Genomic DNA, 18,939 nt, shown 5'->3' with positions numbered 1-18,939 from the left:
CAATGCCCTTTCCCTCCTTTTCTCCATTCCACCCTTAACCCCCCATACTTCGCATCTTAGTAGATTTGTCTATTTACTTGTCTTTGAATACTCTTCCCCACTCCCATCCCCAACCCACCACTCTACCTGCTATGAAGATTCACTCAAGTAGGCTCATTAAGGACAGAGGGACTGTTTCTTTCTTACTAGTAGTTGACCCACTGAAAGTAGTTGAATGGGTGAATGTTTTTATATTTCAAAGTGTTGTTTCAAATTCGGAAGGAGCTTTAGTAGAGAATGAAAGAATGACTGGAAAATATTAGGTCATCATTTCCCAACCTGTCCCTCAGAGTGTTTGTATCCTACAAGATAGTGGATCAAATATGTTAGAGAATGCTGCAGATTATATACCTATTTTGGATATTCACAATGCACATAAGGGCAAATGATAAAGACAATGGCCCTGTGGTTTAAAGAAAAAAAAAAAAAACCTTTTTTTTTGATCCAGCATTTTGCCAATATATTTGAGTATGGGATCTTTTTAGGTAGTATACTGTAATTTCTCTTAGGTTACTAGTGGTGTTTGGGATTTGAGAAATGCTCATTTTAGGCCTGGTGCAGTGGGTCATGCCTGTAATCCCAGCATTTTGGGAGGCCAAGGCAGGCAGATCGCCTGAGATCAGGAGTTCAAGACAAGCCTGGCCAACATGGTGAAACCCTGTTTCTACTAAAAATACAAAAACTAGCCGGGAGTAGTGGTGGGCACCTGTAATTCCAGCTACTTGGGAGGCTGAGGCAGGAGAATTGCTTGAACCCAGGAGGCGGAGATGCAGTGAGCCAAGATTGTGCCACGGCACTCCAGCCTGGGCAAAAACAGTGAGATACTGTTTCAAAAGAAAAAAGAAAAATGCTTACTTTGACAGCCGTATGTGTCCCTCTGGTCTAATTAATGTAATTAAATACAATCAGACCATGCCTAAATAATATTTAGAGGAACTCCGATTGTTTACAGTCAAAGCAGAGAATCTGAGGGAAGATATGTCAGTCCTCAAATATTTGAAGGTTCCAACAGAAGAGGGATTAAAAGTACTGTCTTTAAAACTAGAGAATAAGAGCCAGAATCAGGAGAGGAAGTTGTCAGAGGGCAGATTTTGACTGAGAGTAAGGGTAACTTTCTGGAAATTACAACTATCGAGAAAACAGAACTAAGTGCTGTGGAAGATAAGTAATTTTTTTGTCCATGAAGCTCGTCAAGCAAAGATTCATAGAAATGCTACAGAGAAGTTTAACACATCAGACAAGGGATAGATTGGAAGAGTTTTCCAAAACAGTTTGGAAACCATTAGTTTAATTTCTGTTATGTCTGTCAACTTGGAATTCATACTTCTTGGTTCCTTTCTAATTCTATGAATGTATGTCTTTGATATCTCAGTAAAGGAACCAAGTATTTGTTATTGGAGACAAACAGAATACAAACTTTAGTTGTATAGTTAAGTGCTTTTACTTGATTTTTTTTTTTTTTTTAACAAACTATTTTTTTTTTTTTTTTTTTTTTTTTTTGAGGCGGAGTCTCGCTCTGCCGCCCAGGCTGGAGTGCAGTGGCGCGATCTCGGCTCACTGCAAGCTCCGCCTCCCGGGTTCACGCCATTCTCCTGCCTCAGCCTCTCCAGCTATGGGACTACAGGCGCCCGCCACCACGCCCGGCTGATTTTTTTTATATTTTTAGTAGAGACAGGGTTTCACCGTGGTCTCGATCTCCTGACCTCGTGATCCGCCTGCCTCGGCCTCCCAAAGTGCTGGGATTACAAGCGTGAGCCACCGCGCCCGGCCAACAAACTATTTTTTAAGAGCAATTTTAGGTTCACAGAAAAATTAAGCAGCAAGTATGGAGAGTTCCCATATATCCCTGTCCCCATACTCACACAACTTCTGTACTATTGGCTCCCACAATAGTGGTACATTTCTTATAATTGATGAACCTACATTGACATATAATTATCATCAAAGTTCATACTTTATATTAGGTTTTACTCTTATTTGATGGTGTTTTGAAAGAAAATGTAAATATTCTTGCTTATCTTTAAGAAAGTGGTTTTTGGTCATTTCTTGCTGTAGTTTAGGCCTTTTTGATTCAGAGGTCTAAAAGTTAGCTAGTATCAACACTGTCTGTTTTGAGAAAGTATCCAGGGTTGGAGAAGATTTTTTTTTATTATCTTAAATGTTTACAATTGTTTTATTTTGTTGGCTAACAATATTTTTTTTTCTTTCTTTTAAGTACCAAAAGAATTGGTGGAGCTCCATTTGAAGCTGATGAGGAAGATTGGCAAATCTGTTACTGCAGACAGATGGGAAAAATATTTGATCAAGGTAACTAGTATTTGTAAATTTTCTGCTCTATTACTGAAATATTACTCTATCATAAATTGATATGATGTTTTATAATACACATAAATTTTAATTAGTTTACTAGAAGTAAGACTACGGCTCCAAAATCCACATGACTACAGGTCTCTTCCTTTGCTACTAGTTAGTAACAATCTTGAATCCTGAAGTTAGATTTCACAAGTGTTATATCTCTTTTGTGCCTAACACTCTGCTCAGGACTTTTCATGTCTTTTCTCATTTAATTCTTAAAATCACCCTGATCACATCAAGTAAGAAACTGATAAGGCTCAGGGATGTTGTCATTTTTGCTTTAGTTCACATAGTATGCATAGACTTATTTAGTGGTTCCCCTAGACTCTATTATATAGAACAGGAGTCCCCAACCCCTGGGCCACAGACCGATAGTGGTCCTCCCCATTCGTCTCCTTACCATCTGAGCTCCGCTTCCTATGAGATCAGCTGCGGCATAGATTCTCATAGGAGTGCGAACCCTATTGTGAACTGCGCATGCGAAGGATCTAGGTTATGCACTCCTTTTGAGAATCTACTGTCTGATGATCCGTCACTATTTCCCATCACTTCCAGATGGGGACCATCTAGTTGATTCAAATGTAATGCATTTGGATCATCCCCAAACCATCTCCCTCCCAACCCACCACCCCCAGTCTGTGGACAAATTATCTTCCGCAAAACTGGTCCCTGATGCCAGAAAGGTTGAGGACCACTGATGCAGAAACATGCCACCTTTTTCGTTCCTCAGAATTTTTGCATATATGGTATCTTCTGCCTGGAATACCTTCCCACCAGTTTGTTTCCCTAGCCAACTTATTTGTCCTTTAGGTCTCAGCTCAAGTAGTACTGTCTTGTTGAGTCCTTCTCTCAGGAAGATGTTCCTTCATGGATTTATGTTTAACCCTGTTTTAGAAACTGTCATATGGTTTTATATTGAATGTTCATTATGTACCAGGCGCTGTTTGGTGCTTCCTTTGCATTATCTCAACTTTAAAATACTGATTATCCTCATTTTACTCACAAGGAAATTGATTTTGAGAAACTAAATAGAGTAACTTGTCTGGTCTCACATTGCTAAAAACGACAGAGCCAGCATTCAAATCCAGGACTTGGTGAATCCAGTACTTTAAAATACCACTGATGAAATGTTCCTCACATTTGTCTATTGTGTATGCGGTAAGTTTCTTGACGGTTTCTTTTAATCTTTTTTTTTTTTTTTTTTTTTTTTTTAAAAGACAGAGTCTCACTCTGTCACCCAGGCTAGAGTGCAGTGGTGCTGTCTCGGCTCACTGCAACCTCCATCTCCTGGGTTCAAGCAATTCTCTTGCTTCAGCCTCCTGAGTAGCTGGGACTACAGGTGCGTGCCACCACGCCCGGCTAATTTTTTTTGTATTATTAGCAGAGACAGGGTTTCACCATATTGGCCAGGCTAGTCTCGAACTCCTGACTTCGTGATCCACCCACCTTGGCCTCCCAAAGAACTGGGATTACTGGCATGATCCACCATGCCCAGTGGCTTCTTTTAATCTTTTATGCATCAGTATTAGATGGATCAATTAATCACTGAGACAATTTTAGTTTTCTTTCCCTTGACTGCTGGTAAGCTTAACTTTGGTATATTTATTTCTTAGTTATAATCGTTAGCTAGTTTTCTGATGGAATTTTTACCTTCCCTGTTACATGGCTCTTATGGCGCTCTCATCTGTCATCGTTGTACATATGTATTACTGAAAGCTGTTTCCTTTCCTTTTGAAGTAAATGGAATATAATTAATATAAAATTCTTTTTAAATCCAGAGCAAGTGTCTGGCATCTGCTAGGCCTTGTTGCTTCGCTCATAGCAGTCATTACCAACCTAAGCCTTTCCTGCTAAGCCTAGACTTAGCAGACTACATTATTACACAAATCAGTCAGCATTGGCATCTATCTGTCATCTCTTGTTAGTAATTCCCTAAGACAGCTGAACTAAGACCTATAGAATGAGCAGAAATTTTGTTAGGAAATAACCAGTAGCTTAGCCCTACTGTAATAGAAAGTACCTTGAGAAAATGACAGTGAGTGGAGGCCTAACAGTCATGTGTTCAGGGTTACTGTGATAATCCAACTGAGCAATAAGGAGACCTGAATTAAGGTTTTGGCACTAGGGATGGAAAGGAGGGGGTGGATGTAAGAGCTATTTGGAAGGTAAAATCAACAACTATTGATAATTGATAGAGAGAAAGAGAGAGATGTCTAGGAACTGAGCTTAACCAAGGGCATTCATTTGTTATTGTGCTGTATCTTGCGTTTGCTAACATACATTCATCCATAGTAGACAGGACCTCAAAAATCTAGGCGGATGACTTTTTACTTTTACAGCGGAATTGCCCTTCTAAAAATAAAGAAACCCAGCCAGGCACAGTGGCTCACATGTGTAATACTAGCACTTTGGGAGGCTGAGGCAGGTAGATTGCTTGAGCTCAGGAGTTCGAGACCAACCTTGGCAACATGGCAAAATCCCATCTCCACAAAAAAAAAAGAAAAGAAAAGAATACAAAAAATAGCTGGGTGTGGTGGTGCGTGCCTGTAGTCCCAGCTGTGCAAGAGGCTGAGGTAAAAGTCTTGCTTCAGCTAGCCCAGGAGGTTGAGGCTGCAGTGAGCCAAGATCGTGCCACTGCACTCCAGCCTGGGCGACAGAGTGAGACCCTGTCTCAAAAAAAAAAAATCACCGAATGGAAATTTAAACTAGCAGTTCTGCTAGGACCTGTTAACTCTTGCTTTGTTGGATGGGCCTTGGCCTTATTCTTCACATTCCTTTTACTTGGCAAGTCATAAAGAAATTCTCTGCCAGTGAACCCTTACGCTTCCATGAAATTCCCCTATTTTCTGTGGTTGTTAATGATTGATTAATGACCAATTTCAGACACCTTGACCATGGATAATGAATACCACTATGCTAAATAACAATTTGCCTTCACATGCCTTCACAAATTTAGTACCTGGACCTCTACTTCCTACTGCCCTGCCTCTTTCCTGAAGACAGCCATGTGAAGACCTTTAAAACTAGTGAGATAACCAATTATTAATAAATTATCCCTTAAAAGAAATTGCACTTGCTTTCTTTTAGCCTCAGAATAATTTCTAAGTAAATAGGAGTTTAAAAAAAAAAAAGAAATACTGTAACATCGAATGTAAGTGTTTCAAATAAATGTTAAAAAATGAAAGCAAATATGAATCTTAGAATAAGCAGAAAGTATTTCGGGGGGCTGAGTACTTGAAAGATGATGTCATTAAGTAGAAAATAACCTAATGTGGCCAGGCGCGGTGGCTCACGCCTGTAATCCCAGCACTTTGGGAGGCCAGGGCTGGTGGATCACAAGGTCAGGAGATTGAGACCATCCTGACCAACGTGGTGAAACTGCATACCTACTAAAAATACAAAAAAAATTAGCTGGGCGTGGTGGCACGCACCTGTAATCCCAGCTACTCGGGAGGCTGAGGCAGGAGAATCACTTGAATCTGGGAGGTGGAAGTTACAGGGAGGTGGAGGTTGCAGTGAGCCAAGATCACAGTGAGCCGAGATCGCTGTGAGCCAAGATCACAGTGAGCCGAGATCACGCCACTGCACTCCACCCTGGTGACAGAGTGAGACTCCGTTTCAAAAAAAAAAAAAAAAAATAACCTAATGTGTCTTTTCTGGGGTGTTTTTCTACCCCTCAACAGGAAATGACCGTATTCATATGATGTACCCTGAAAGTAAAGTACCTAGTATTAGGTTTAGAAATCCCTTGAAAATGAATAAATTTGGCATTAGATGGCCTTGATCTAAACAGCAATTTCAGGAAGGCCCATTGTCATCTGTTAGCAAATCATAAAGGTTGCCTTTTGTCATTTGATAATTAGGTTGTATTTTGACAAGAACTAGATGTTCCTTTACTGTTGTATTTCTCAAAAGTAAATTAAGATTAATACTCTTAATTTTTATTTGCATTGTTAGTATTTTGTGTTTTTATTTTTTATTGAGATACAATTCACATAAGATAAAATTCACCATTTTGAAGTGTTCAGTTCATTGGTTTTTAGTATATTCACTATGTTGTGCAAACATAACCACTAATTCCAGAACTTTTCTAACATCTCAGTAAGAAGCCTTGTATCTGTTATTGATCAGTATCAGTCACACCCCCACCTTTTCCCCTGTGTCCATCTGTATGGATTTGCCTACTCTGGACATTTCTTATAAATGGAATCATAAAATATGTGGTCTTTTGTATTTTCTTTCACTTAGTATAATGGTTTCCAGGTTTATGTACATTGTGTCACGTATCATCTCATTCCTTTTTATTGCCAAATACTAATCCATTATATGGATAATAGCATCTTTTATGTATCCATCATCAGTTGATGGACATTTACTTGTTTCCTACTTTGTTGTTTATTAGGAATAATGCTGCTATGGACATTTGTGTACAAGTTTTTCTGTGAACACGTATTTTCATTTCTCTCCTGTATATAACTAGGAGTAGAATTGTTGGGTCATATGGTAATTCTGTGTTTAACTTTTTAAGGAACTGCCAAACTGTTTTCCATAGCGGCTGTACCATAGCAATTTATGTTGTACTCACAGCAATTTATGAGGTTTCCAGTTGCTTTGTAACTTTTTAATAATAATGATAATAGATAATATTTGACAGCTTATTATAAACTCAGTGCTATGCTTTTTTTTTTTTTTTAACATGCATCACCATTTAATTCTCACCACAACCTGGATCATAGAATGGTAAATTACTCCCAGAGTCACATAGACACCAGATGGTGAAGCAAGGATTGAACACAGGTTTGTCTGATAGGAGAGCATGAATGCTTAATGCTTTATATATTGCAAAGAATTTTCTTTTTCTTTTTTTTCTTTTTGAGATGGAGTCTTGCTTTTTCGCCAGGCTAGAGTGAGTGCAGTGGCACAATCTGGGCTCACTGCAACCTCTACCTCCTGGATTTAAGCGATTCTCCTGCCTCAGCCTCCTGAGTAGTTGGGATTGGGATTACAGGCGCATGCCACCACGCCTGGCTAATTTTTGTATTTTTAGTAGTGACGGGGTTTCACCATGTTGGGCAGGATGGTCTCGAGAGATCTCTTGACCTTGTGATCCGCCTGCCTTGGCCTCCCAAAATGCTGGGATTACAGGTGTGAGCCAGTGTGCCCGGCCTTAGCATTTTCATATAACGTTTACAATGCCAAGCTAATATTTTTTATTTTTTTTAGAGATGGCATCTCGCCACATTGCCCAGGCTGGTCTCAAACTCCTGGGCTCAAGTGATCCTCCTGCCGTGGCCTCCCAAAGTGTTGGGATTACAGGTGTGAGCCACTGCACCTGGTTTGTGGTATTTTTAAAATATCTTTTGACTGTTGCCTATAGTATAAAATACTTATTTGTTGAACTGTGACAACTTGCAAAATGGATACACTATTTCTTTTTTTTTTTTTTTGAGACGGAGTTTTACCCTGTCGCCCAGGCTGGAGTGCAGTGGCGCAATCTCGGCTCACTGCAAGCTCCGCCTCCCAGGTTCACGCCATTCTCCTGCCTCAGCCTCTCCGAATAGCTGGGACTACAGGCGCCCGCCACCACGCCCGGCTAATTTTTTGCATTTTTAGTAGAGACGGGGTTTCACCGTGGTCTCGATCTCCTGACCTCGTGATTCACCCGCCTCGGCCTCCCAAAGTGCTGGGATTACAAGCGTGAGCCACCACGCCTGACCAGGATACACTATTTCATATCATATAGAAAAATTCACTGAAAATGGATCAACAACCTAAATATAAGGGCTAAATCTGTGAAACTCTTAGAAAAAAATAAAGGGAAATCTTCATGACCTTGGATCTGGCAATGGATTCTTAGATAGAAAACCAGAAGACTGAGCAACAACATAAAAAATAGATTAGTTAGACTTTGTCAAATTTTAAAACATTTGTACATCAAAGGACATTATGAAGAAAGTGAAAAGACAGCCTACAGAATGGAAGAAGTTATATTGCAAATTGCACATACTGCAAATCATATAACTGATAAGCATTTAATATTTGGAATAAATATAAGGAGCTCCTAAAACTCAACAACATAAAGACAACCCAATTGGCAAAATTTTTAATAGACATTTCTTCAAAGAAGATACACAAAGATCAAAAAGCACATGGGAAGAAGTTCATCATCATTTGTCCTTGGGGAAATGTGATTCAAAACCATAAAATACCACTTTACACCTAACAGGATGGCTATTTTTTTAAAAAAGGAAAGTAAGTGTGGTGAATTTGTGGAGAAATTGGAACTCTCCTAAATTCTTTGTGAGAGTGTAATATGGTACAGCTGCTATGGAAAGGAGTTTGGCATTTCCTCATAAAGCTCATCAGAATTGCCATATGACCTAGCAATTCCACTTCTACATATATAATTACTCCAGAGCAGGGACTCAAACAGATCTTTGTATGCCAGTGTTTATTGCAGCATTATTCACTGTAGCCAAAAGGTAGAAACAACCCGTGTTCATCAACAGATGGATGGATGTTGCATTGAAAAGAAATCTTATGTATAATATAAAAGAAAGATGAATTGGACTTTTTTCAGAAATCTTGTGGTTTTACTGGACATCCACTTAAAAATGGAGTATGTGAAAGTTCTTTTGTGAGTGGTAAAACCATGTAGACTTGTTATTGCTTTCCTAAGATACATGTACAATCTGAATCTACTTTCTTTTTCTTTTTTTTTTTTTGAGACTGGATCTCCCTCTGTTGCCCAGTCTAGAGTGCAGTGGCGCAATCACAGTTCACTGCAGCCTTGATCCCCTAGGCTCAGTGATCCTTCCACTTACTTCAGCCTCCCCAGTAGCCGGAACTACAGACTCATGCTACCACACCTGGCTAATTTTTTTAATTTTTTATTTTAGAGACAGTGTCTCACTATGTTGTCCAGGCTGATCTTGAGCTCCTGAGCTCAAGTGATCTCCCAGCCTCCCAGAGTGCTGGGATTACAAGCATGAGCCACCACGCTTAGCCTGAATCTGACTTCTCTTGAATATCCTCTGCCACAGCATAGCTCAAGCTTCATTACCTTTCCTTTGAATTATTACAACAGGCTTTAGTTGTTCTCCTTGACATCAGAATCTGTGCTCCTATCTGTCCTGCAGTGCCAACAGGACTGTTTTCTTTTTTCTTTTTTTTCTTCTTTTTTTGAGACGGAGTTTCACTCTGTCACCAGGTTGGAGTGCAGTGGCACAGTCTCGGCTCACTGCAACCTCCGCTTCCCGGGTTCAAGCGATTCTCCTGCCTCAGCCTCCCAAGTAGCTGGGATTACAGGCATGCGCCACCTCGCCCAGCCAATTTTTGTATTTTTAGTAGAGACGGGGTTTCACCATGTTGGCCAGGATGGTCTCGATCTCCTGACCTCGTGATCTACCCGTCTTGGCCACCCAAAGTGCTAGGATTACAGGTGTGAGCCACCATGCTTGGTCTCAGGACTGTTTGCTATTAGTGCCTCCAGAGCCTCATTGGGTCACCATATTTACTAGCCATGACCCACTTTCATAGACCTGCTCACTATCTTCCTTCATGGTCTTGTCTCTGTCCATTGCCAATCCCAAAAATCTTTATGCCAGGGCTTTATGCTAGCCTTTATGCTAGGGCTCTAGCATAAAGAACTGTATTCAACTCCACCTTGACAGAACATGCCATAATCATTCACATCTCTCCTTAAAAAAACATAGTTTTTTTCTTTCTGAAATGAGCTTTACCTCCTTATCCATTAAAACCTCATTCATCCTTCTGGTCCTAGCACAGATGTCACCACCTGAAGAAAAGTTTCCTTGGCCTCCCTTCATCCCTTGGCTTGAGTTAGTGTTTCCTGCCTGTTTTCATAGTACTTCATAGCTATGTCAGTTACTCACTTTGTAAATAACTCACTGACTACTTTTCCCCTGATGATTATTTGTTTACGATTGTTTCTTCCTCTCTGGATTCTGAAATTCTTGCAGCAGAGACTGTCTTTTAATCCATCTTTGCCCGTCCAATATTTAAAGCGGGGTATGTCTCGTAGCTCTGTTCTGTAAATGTTTCAGTCCTCCAGAATAATTATTGCAATTGCTATTTCTCTCATTCTTTAAGTAAAGCACATACCCACTTTGCCTTACTTTCCTCCTGAGGTTAACATTACTTTCAATCTAAGCGTTGTTAGAGAATTTTCTTTATCATGTTATTATTTTATTTTCAGTGTAGCATTTTCACTGCTTGATATTTTCTTACTAGTTTACCCATTTTACTACCTCCATGATGATAGGTTGTCTTCTTCACCATGGTATCCAAGCATTTGACTAGTTCCGGCCACATAGTCTGCACATAGTAAATGTTTGTAGAATTACTGAAAAGGTTGTTATGAGAATTTACTGAGTTAATATTTTAAAGTACTTAGAATAGTATTTGGCACATAGTAAATATGCAAAAAATGTTATTATTCTAGTAAGAATTGAAAGGTTTCTTTTTTTTTTTTTTTTTTGAGACAGAGTTTTGCTCTTGTTGCCCAACCTGGAGTGCAATGGCGTGATCTCGGCTCACTGCAACCTCTGCCTCCTGGGTTCAAGGGACTCTCCTGCCTCAGCCTCCCTAGTAGCTGGGGATTATAGGCATGTGCCACCACACCCAGCTAATTTTGTATTTTTAGCTGAGATGGGGTTTCTCCATGTTGGTCAGGCTGGTCTCAAACTCCCAACCTCAGGTGATCTGCCCGCCTTGCACGCCCAAAGTGCTGGGATTACAGGCGTGAGCCACCACGCCTGGCCTGAAAAGTTTCTTTAGGATGTGTTGTGTTACCTAAAGAAATTATTGCTAGTTAAGATAATTTTTTTTTATTTAAGATAAAAACAATACCTTTGTATGTCTTTCATATACTCATCATGTTTGTTTTGTACTTGCTCTTTGTCTCAAAGTTTGTCAAGGGATATGAATATGAGTAAGATGCATCTCTTCACTTCCAAGAGCTCAGCTATTAAGTTCTTCTTCACACCTGTAATCCCAGCACTTTGGGAGGCCAAGGCAGGCAGATCACGAGGTCAGGAGTTCGAGACCAGCCTGGCCAATATGGTGAAACCCCATCTCTACTAAAAATACAAAAATTAGCTGGGCATAGTGGCACATACCTGTAGTCCCAGCTACTCGGGAGGCTGAGGCAGAAGAATTGCTTGAACCTGGGGGGCAGAGGTTGCAGTGAGCCGAGATCACTCCATGGCACTCCAGCCTGGGCAACAGAACAAGACTCCATCTCAAAAAAAAAAAAATCTTGATTCAGATTTGAAAGGTTTGAGTAAAGACAATGTGACCCAGTCAGAAGATCTCTGAATGACTTTCAGCAACACACTTCTTAGATGCCTAATACATACCATCATCTTTATATACAAACAAATATCTCATTAACTTCCTTCTCCCAGTTTTAATACCTTAGTTAAAAGCATTTTTCCTGTTTGTTCAAGCCAGGGAACCTTGATAAATCCAGGGGTCACCCTTGATTTTTCTTTCCACTCACCCTCCACATCTGTTCCATCAGCTGTCCTGATAATTCTACCTCCAAACCACAGCTTACTTCTCTCTGATCCCCACTACCCTCATAATGCATGCCACCATTGGCCTTCAGGTTGGTTTCCTAGTTTTCCCTTCTTGCCCCTCTGCAATCCATTTTCTACACAGCAGCCATGATTTCAAATGAAGCATAAATCAGATCATACTATTTTCCCCTTATTTAAAATCCTTTAGTGGTATCCCATCATATTTGAAATAGAATCTTAATTCCTTACCCTAACCTACATAATTTGGCCTTTGGTTACCTATTTTACCATATCTTTTGCCACTTTCCTCCTTAGTCTAATTAATTTACACTGGTCTTTTTTCTTTTTTGAGACAGGGTCTCACTGTGTCACCCAGGCTGGAGTGCAGTGGCAAGATCTCGGATCACTGCAACCTTGACTTCCTGGGCTCAAGCAATCCTCCTGCCTCAGCCTCCCTAGTAGCTAGGATGATAGATGTGTACCGCCATACCAGGCTGGGACTACACACATGAGCCATCATGGCCTGGCTAATTTTATTAGTTTTAGTTTTTGTTTTTTTGGTTTTTTTTTTTTTTTTTTTTTTTGGACACAGGGTCTCACTGTCACCTAGACTGGAGTGCAGTGGTGTGATCCCTGGCTTCTGCCTCAGCCCCACCCCCTCACCCCCACCCCACAACCTTAGCTGGGACTACAGGCCTGCACCACCATACCTGGCTAATTTTTTGTAGAGACAGGGTTTTGCCATGTTGCCCAGGCTGGTCTCAAACTCCTAGGCTCAAGCGATCCTCCTGCCTTGGTCTCTCAGTGTGCTGGGATTACAGAAGTGAATCACCACACACCAAGCCCTAATTTTTAAAATTTTTAGTAGACACGGAGTCTCCCTACATTACCCAGGCTGGTCTCAAACTCCTGGGTTCAAGTGATCCTCCTACCTCAGCCTCCCAAAGTGCTGGGATTACAGGCATGAGTCACCTACCCCAGTCTCAAATGTCAACTTTTTAATGAGGCCGTCAGTAAGCACCCAATCCAGAGTAGTACTCAAACTTTCTGTATCACATTACTCTTTTTTATTTTCAGCATATCATTTTTAGTGCTTGATATTTTCTTACTAGTTTTCCTGTTTGACTGCCTCATAGGATATAACCTCCATCATGATGATAGAACTACCCAATCAATGCCTGCTGCCCATGTAGAGCAGCTGAATTGCAATAGTGGAAGAGTTTTACCAAGATAGAACCATCTAAAGAGAAGACCAAAGTCATAATTATTATTCAAATTAGTCTCCTCTAGCATTTGGGGGCTAGGGTTTTTCAAACACAGTTTAGGGGAAGGGGTTCGGTGGCTAGGCAATGGATGCTTACTGCTTATTGGTTGGCGGTGCAAGAGAAATGGTCTTCCTGCATATTTGGTCATTGCTGGATGGGGCCACAGGTTGCCAGGTCCAGGTGGAGCCACTGGTCATCAGACATGCAACAAACCTGGAAAGACCTCTCAAAAGGCCAATCTTAGGTTATACAATAGTGATGTTATCTGCAGGAATAATTGGAGAAGTTGCTTGTCTTGTTACCTTCTGAATAATGGCTGGCAATCCTTTACCTCTACCAGGGGAGTCCAATCTTTTGGCTTCTCTAGGCCACATTGGAAGAAGAGGAGTTACCTTGGGGCACACATAAAATACACTAACATGAATGATAGCTGATATGCTTTTAAAAATCACAAAAATTTTCATGTTTTAAGAAAGTTTACAAATTTGTATTGGGCCGCATTTAAAACCGTCCTGGTGTGTGGGCCACGCATTGGACAAGTTTGCACACCTAAGCCAGTTCACGCTCCTCTATCCTCCTAGCCTAGTGGTGTCTCATTAGCTTTACAAAGGCAGTTGAGTTTTGGGGAAGGGCCATTGTCATTTAAATTGTAAACTAAATGTCTCCCAAAGTTTAAGCCCAGGAATAATTAAGGGCAGATTAAAGGCAAGATGGGAGTTGGCTAGATTAGATCTCCCCCATTGTCATAATTTTTTCACTAGTATAATTTTTGCAAAGGCGATTTTGTTATCAGAAAGAGGTCCCAATCCAGACCCCAAGAGAGAGTATTCTTGGAGCTTGCACAAGAAAGAATTCGAGGCAAATCCATAAGGTAAAATGAAAGCAAATTTATTAAGAAATAAAGAAATAAAAGAATGGCTACTCCATAGGCAGAGCAGGGCTGCTGCTTGCCCGTTTTTATGGTTATTTCTTGATTATATGCTAAACAAGGGGTGGATTATTCATGCCTCTCCTGTTTAGACCATATAGGGTAAAATGGTCTAAAATTTTAGACCATATAGGGTAAAAATGGTTCCTGGTGTTGCCATTGCATTTGTAGACTGTTTTGGTGCTGGTGGGAGTGTAGCAGTGAGGACAACCATAGGTCATTCTTGTGGCCATCTTGGTTTTGGGGGGTTTGGGGCGGCTTCTTTACTGCAACCTGTTGTATCAGCAAGGTCTTTATGACCTTTGTCTTGTGCCGACTTCTTATCTCATCCTGTGACTTAGAATGCTTTAACCTCCTGGGAATGCAGCCCAGTAGGTCTCAGTCTTATGTTACTCAGCCCCTATTCAAGATGAAGCTGCTCTGGTTCAGATGCCTCTGACAGTTTGCGACCTCGTCTGGGGCGACTTCCAAGGTTTATTGTCTCACAGCCAGGGACATCAAGGACTCAGATACACAGAGAGTGAGGTTAAGAGTGGAAGTTTAATAGGCAAAAGAGAGAATAGCTCTCAGCTACAGAGAGGGGTCCCAGAAAAATGGGTTGCCATTCCACGGTGAAATGCAAGGGGTTTTATAGATGAATTGGTGGGGAGGTGGTGTCTGATCTACATAGGGCGTGAAAAAACAGCTAAGAATAGGTGTGCCATTCGCATAGGAGCGAATCTCTGGCATCCCCTACCTTAGTCTTTTATTATGCAGGCGAGTTTTCAGCCTGAGCTGTGCCATGTTCCCCATTTCTTTTCCCTTCCGTACACGTGCTAACAAAAAAGGGAAGGAGTTTCCATGGTGGACATGCCTGGCCCCCAGGTAGCCCTTTTCTATTGGCACAGCTGCCAGCATTTCCCCTTGCAAGCTTTCAGCTTCCATATTTATGTTTGCAGCTCGATTTTTCAGGCTGCTCTTTGTTAGAAAAATAACTTCTTGGGCTGCTCTTTATTAGAAAATAACTTCTTGGGCTGCTTTTTGTTAGAAGGGAAGTTCTGCTGAGGACTCCTGCCCTCACTATCTGCCTAAATAATTTCTATCTCCTGTATCAGTTTCAATGGGTTGTCTTTTTCACCACGGTATCTGAGCTCCTAGACTACTTACTGCCATATAGTCTGCACATAGTAATATTTGTGGAGTCACTGGTTAAGTGAATCTCTTTGAACTTTACGTTTCTCAATTGTAAAATAAGGATTTGGACCTAAATGATCTCCAAGGATTCCTCTTGTCAAAGATAAAGCCTGACAGTAGTTAAAGCTGATAAAGACAGATTTTATTCAGTAACTATCACAGTACAGGAAGGAGCTGTGCTGTGTTCGAATTTGTGCAGAGGTGACTGGGTGTTTATAAAGGAGAAAGAGGGAATAGGGAGAGGAGTGGGAGGAATGGGGGAGCTTTAGTCAAGTTATGGAAGTGAAAAATTTAAAAAGAAGCTAAGAGCGTTGTTGACTTTCTATGATTATGTCATTTCTGTCTTCTAACTAGCATTAATGGAAATTAGGTGTCTGCCCGCTCACAGAGACTGGTAGACTAAGGCCCTGTCTGTTGGTTACATTTCAAAGGAATGGCCTTCAGGTCCTTCAGAAAGATATTCTGGGTCTTAGGAGATACATATGCATCTCAAGGGGACAGAAGAAGGATTTACAATTTTAAATTTGTTTAATAAATGGGAAGAGGAGGTCTGGGACCTGTCTTCAGATGTTGGCTGGAATCAGAAGTAAATTCCTTTGAGAGCCTTGGGTTTTTCCAGACTGGAACTTAAGGGGGGCTAGCTCCCCCCAGGGGTGAGATCTTAGGCTCTTAGAAGCCATTTCACACCCTCTTTTTAAATTTCTTATGAGTTATCCGAAAGAATTATTGGTACTTTGATTGTTTATATAAATCCAAGATAAATAAGTTAAATGATCCCACTGAGATAAAGTCTTATGTATTTGCTCTGTAGGCATGTGAAGTCACCTTTCCTATATATATTGAGCTGATACGGAACCTTTAAAAAAGCTCCCTTCCTTTCCTGTGCCCAACATTTTCCATCCTCATCCTCCACTTTGTTTACCTGTATGTAGAGGTTAGGAGGAAAAGATGCAAGGGCTATTGGAATGGCAGTAGACTGGTGGCCAGGATGCCTCCCTGGCCACATATTTGACTTTCACCTTTGCAGGCACCAAACACTGATTCTGGTGTTGTCAGAAGAATGGTTGTCCCTCAGGCACCATGCAGGAGAACGCAATGGGACCTGACCTATCAGCTAGATTTATAGATAATCAAACACAGAACAAGTATTATAGAATAATGATTTATGGTGATAATAGGTATGAATGTTATGTCAAATTGTTCATGTTTTAGATATTAGAACATTCTCTCCCTCAAGAGAAATTGCATGTAAAACCAGATTATAATTATAATGCTTCTTGGTCAGAAACAAGTTGGAGCATGGGGAATTAATAGGAATTACCAACGTAATTAGGATCTGGTTGCTTCTAGGACCCACGAATTCACTGTTATTGACAGTCTCTGATAGACACAGCTGATTTCTGGCTCCCTAGGCAGATTATAGCTCATGAGCCACATCTTGCCTGGTACCTGTCTCAAAAAGCTAAGAATGGTTTTTACATATTTAGATGATTGGGAGAAAAACCCAAAAGAAGAATAATATTTGGTGACATGTAAAAATTATATTAAATTCAAATTTCATTATCCATAAACAAAGTGTTACCGGAATACAGCAATGCCTGTTCATTTATGTATATTCTATGGCTGATTTTGCACCATGATAGTAGATCTGAATAGATACAAGAGAGACCCTATGGCCCATAGTGCCTAAATTATTTCTTGTTGGGGCCTTGAGAAAAATTTTGCTTACTCTGGGTGTAGATTAAATAGTTTTGCATAAGAATTATTTAGATGTCTTTTTGAATAATCTTTTTATTTGCAAGTTTTATTTGCAGTGTTCATTTTGTGGTAACAGTAGGTTATGGCTGTTTTGTGCATAGCTAATTAGTGGATTTTTTTTTTTTAACATCAAATGGCACAGCAGTATGTCTAAATTGCCCTTAAAGAAATACAAAATGGGCCAGGCGTGTAGCTCACACCTGTAATCTCAGCACTTTGGGATGCCAAGCCAGGCGGATCGCAAGGTCAGGAGTTCAAGACCAGCCTGGCCAATATGGTGAAACCTCGTCTCTACCAAAAATACAAAAATTAGCCGGGCATGGTGGCAGGCGCCTGTAGTCTCAGCTACTCGGAAGGCTGAGGCAGGAGAATCGCTTGAACCCGGGAGGCGGAGGTTGCAGTGAGCCGAGATCGCACCACTGCACTCCAGCCTGGGCGACAGAGTGAGACTCTGTCTCAGAAATACAAAATGAGTAGTAAATTTATCTTTGAAATCTGCAAAACAAATGTACCCTAAATGCTATAAATAAAGGTCAGTAAATTTAAGTTAAGCAGCGTGGGGCAAAGGATTTTTATCATCTTTATATCCATTTCTCTTTTTTTATCCTCCCCTTTTACACATAGATGCTAATCAGTAGTTGTTGTTTTTGGAATCTGTGACACCATGAGCCATTGGCTGTGCTTCCATATCTGGTTTTTTGGCCAAACTTTGGAGCTATGTCATTTTTCACCTCTCAGATACTAAGGATGAGCTTCCCCATACTCAGCATTAGCCTCTGGGATAGTCAGCCAACGTTATCTTCTTCTAGAGACTTGGTACTCGACCGAGCACTCAATAAATGCTTCATTCAGGTCATAGCTGGACTCTGCATTGTTGATTGTCTTTTTTTCTTTTTTTTAAATTTGAGATATTCACATACCAGAAAATGTACCGTTTAAACAATTTAGTGTTTATTAACATATTTACAGGGAATATACAACCATCATCATTATCTTAATTTGAGAACACTTTTATTACTCTGAAAAGAAATTGCCTACCCATCAGCAGTCGCTTCCCATTCCTTCCTTCCCCTACCCACTGGGAACTGCGAATCTACTTTTATCTGTATGGATTTGACTATTCTGGACATTTCATATACATGGAATCATGCAATATGTGGCCTTTTGTGTCTCATTTCTTTCACTTAACATGTTTTCAAGCCTCATCCATGCTATAGTATATTATTACCTCATTTCTTTTTATGGCTACATTAAATTCCATTGTGTGGTGTACCACAGTTTATCCATTCACCTGTTAGTGGACATTTGGGTTGCTTCCACCTTTTGGCCATTGTGAATAATACTGCTAGGAACATTTGTGTACAAGTTTTTGTGTGGACGTATGTTTTCCTCTTTCTTGTGTAAATACTTAGGAGTGTAATGGCTAAGTCATATGGTAGCTAAATATTAACATTTTAGGAACTGCCAAGCTGTTTTCCAAGGCAACTGCACCATTTTACATTCCCACTAACAACCTGTGAGCATTCAAATTTTTCCATATCCTCCACCAACATTTATTATTATCTTTCTCATTGTGGTAAAATATCTATTCAGATTCTGACATTTTAGCTTTTGATATAATCACTTTAGGGTCTTCCTCATGTAATATTTCTATTTTTCCCTTTTTCTGTATATCCTTTTTTTTCTCTCTAAAAAACACAACACTGTCAGCCAGAGGAAGTAATATATTCTAGGGAATGAGAAACTCATGCTTCCAGATTTAAGACTGTCCATTGTCCATCTTGGCAACATGAAGAAACCCTGTCTCTACAAAAAGTACAAAAATCAGCCAGGTGTGGTGGCACACGGCTATAGCCCCAGCCCCTCAGGAGGCTGAGGT

General features: G+C 40.4%; 1 protein-coding gene across 2 annotated transcripts in view; it reads left to right on the top strand.

Annotated features, from left to right (window-relative positions):
- RSF1 (remodeling and spacing factor 1) overlaps positions 1 to 18,939 on the top strand; it is a 163,156-nt gene that overhangs the window by 57,207 nt on the left and 87,010 nt on the right. For both annotated transcript variants that reach the window (XM_055283029.2, XM_055283028.2), the window contains exon 2: positions 2,255 to 2,346. In XM_055283029.2, coding sequence (XP_055139004.1) covers positions 2,255 to 2,346 — 92 coding nt within the window. The remainder of the gene's footprint in view (positions 1 to 2,254; positions 2,347 to 18,939) is intronic.

This window comes from Symphalangus syndactylus, chromosome 6 (assembly GCF_028878055.3).
Source record: "Symphalangus syndactylus isolate Jambi chromosome 6, NHGRI_mSymSyn1-v2.1_pri, whole genome shotgun sequence".
NCBI lineage: Eukaryota > Metazoa > Chordata > Mammalia > Primates > Hylobatidae > Symphalangus > Symphalangus syndactylus.
This window is presented reverse-complemented; position numbering and strand designations above follow the sequence as displayed.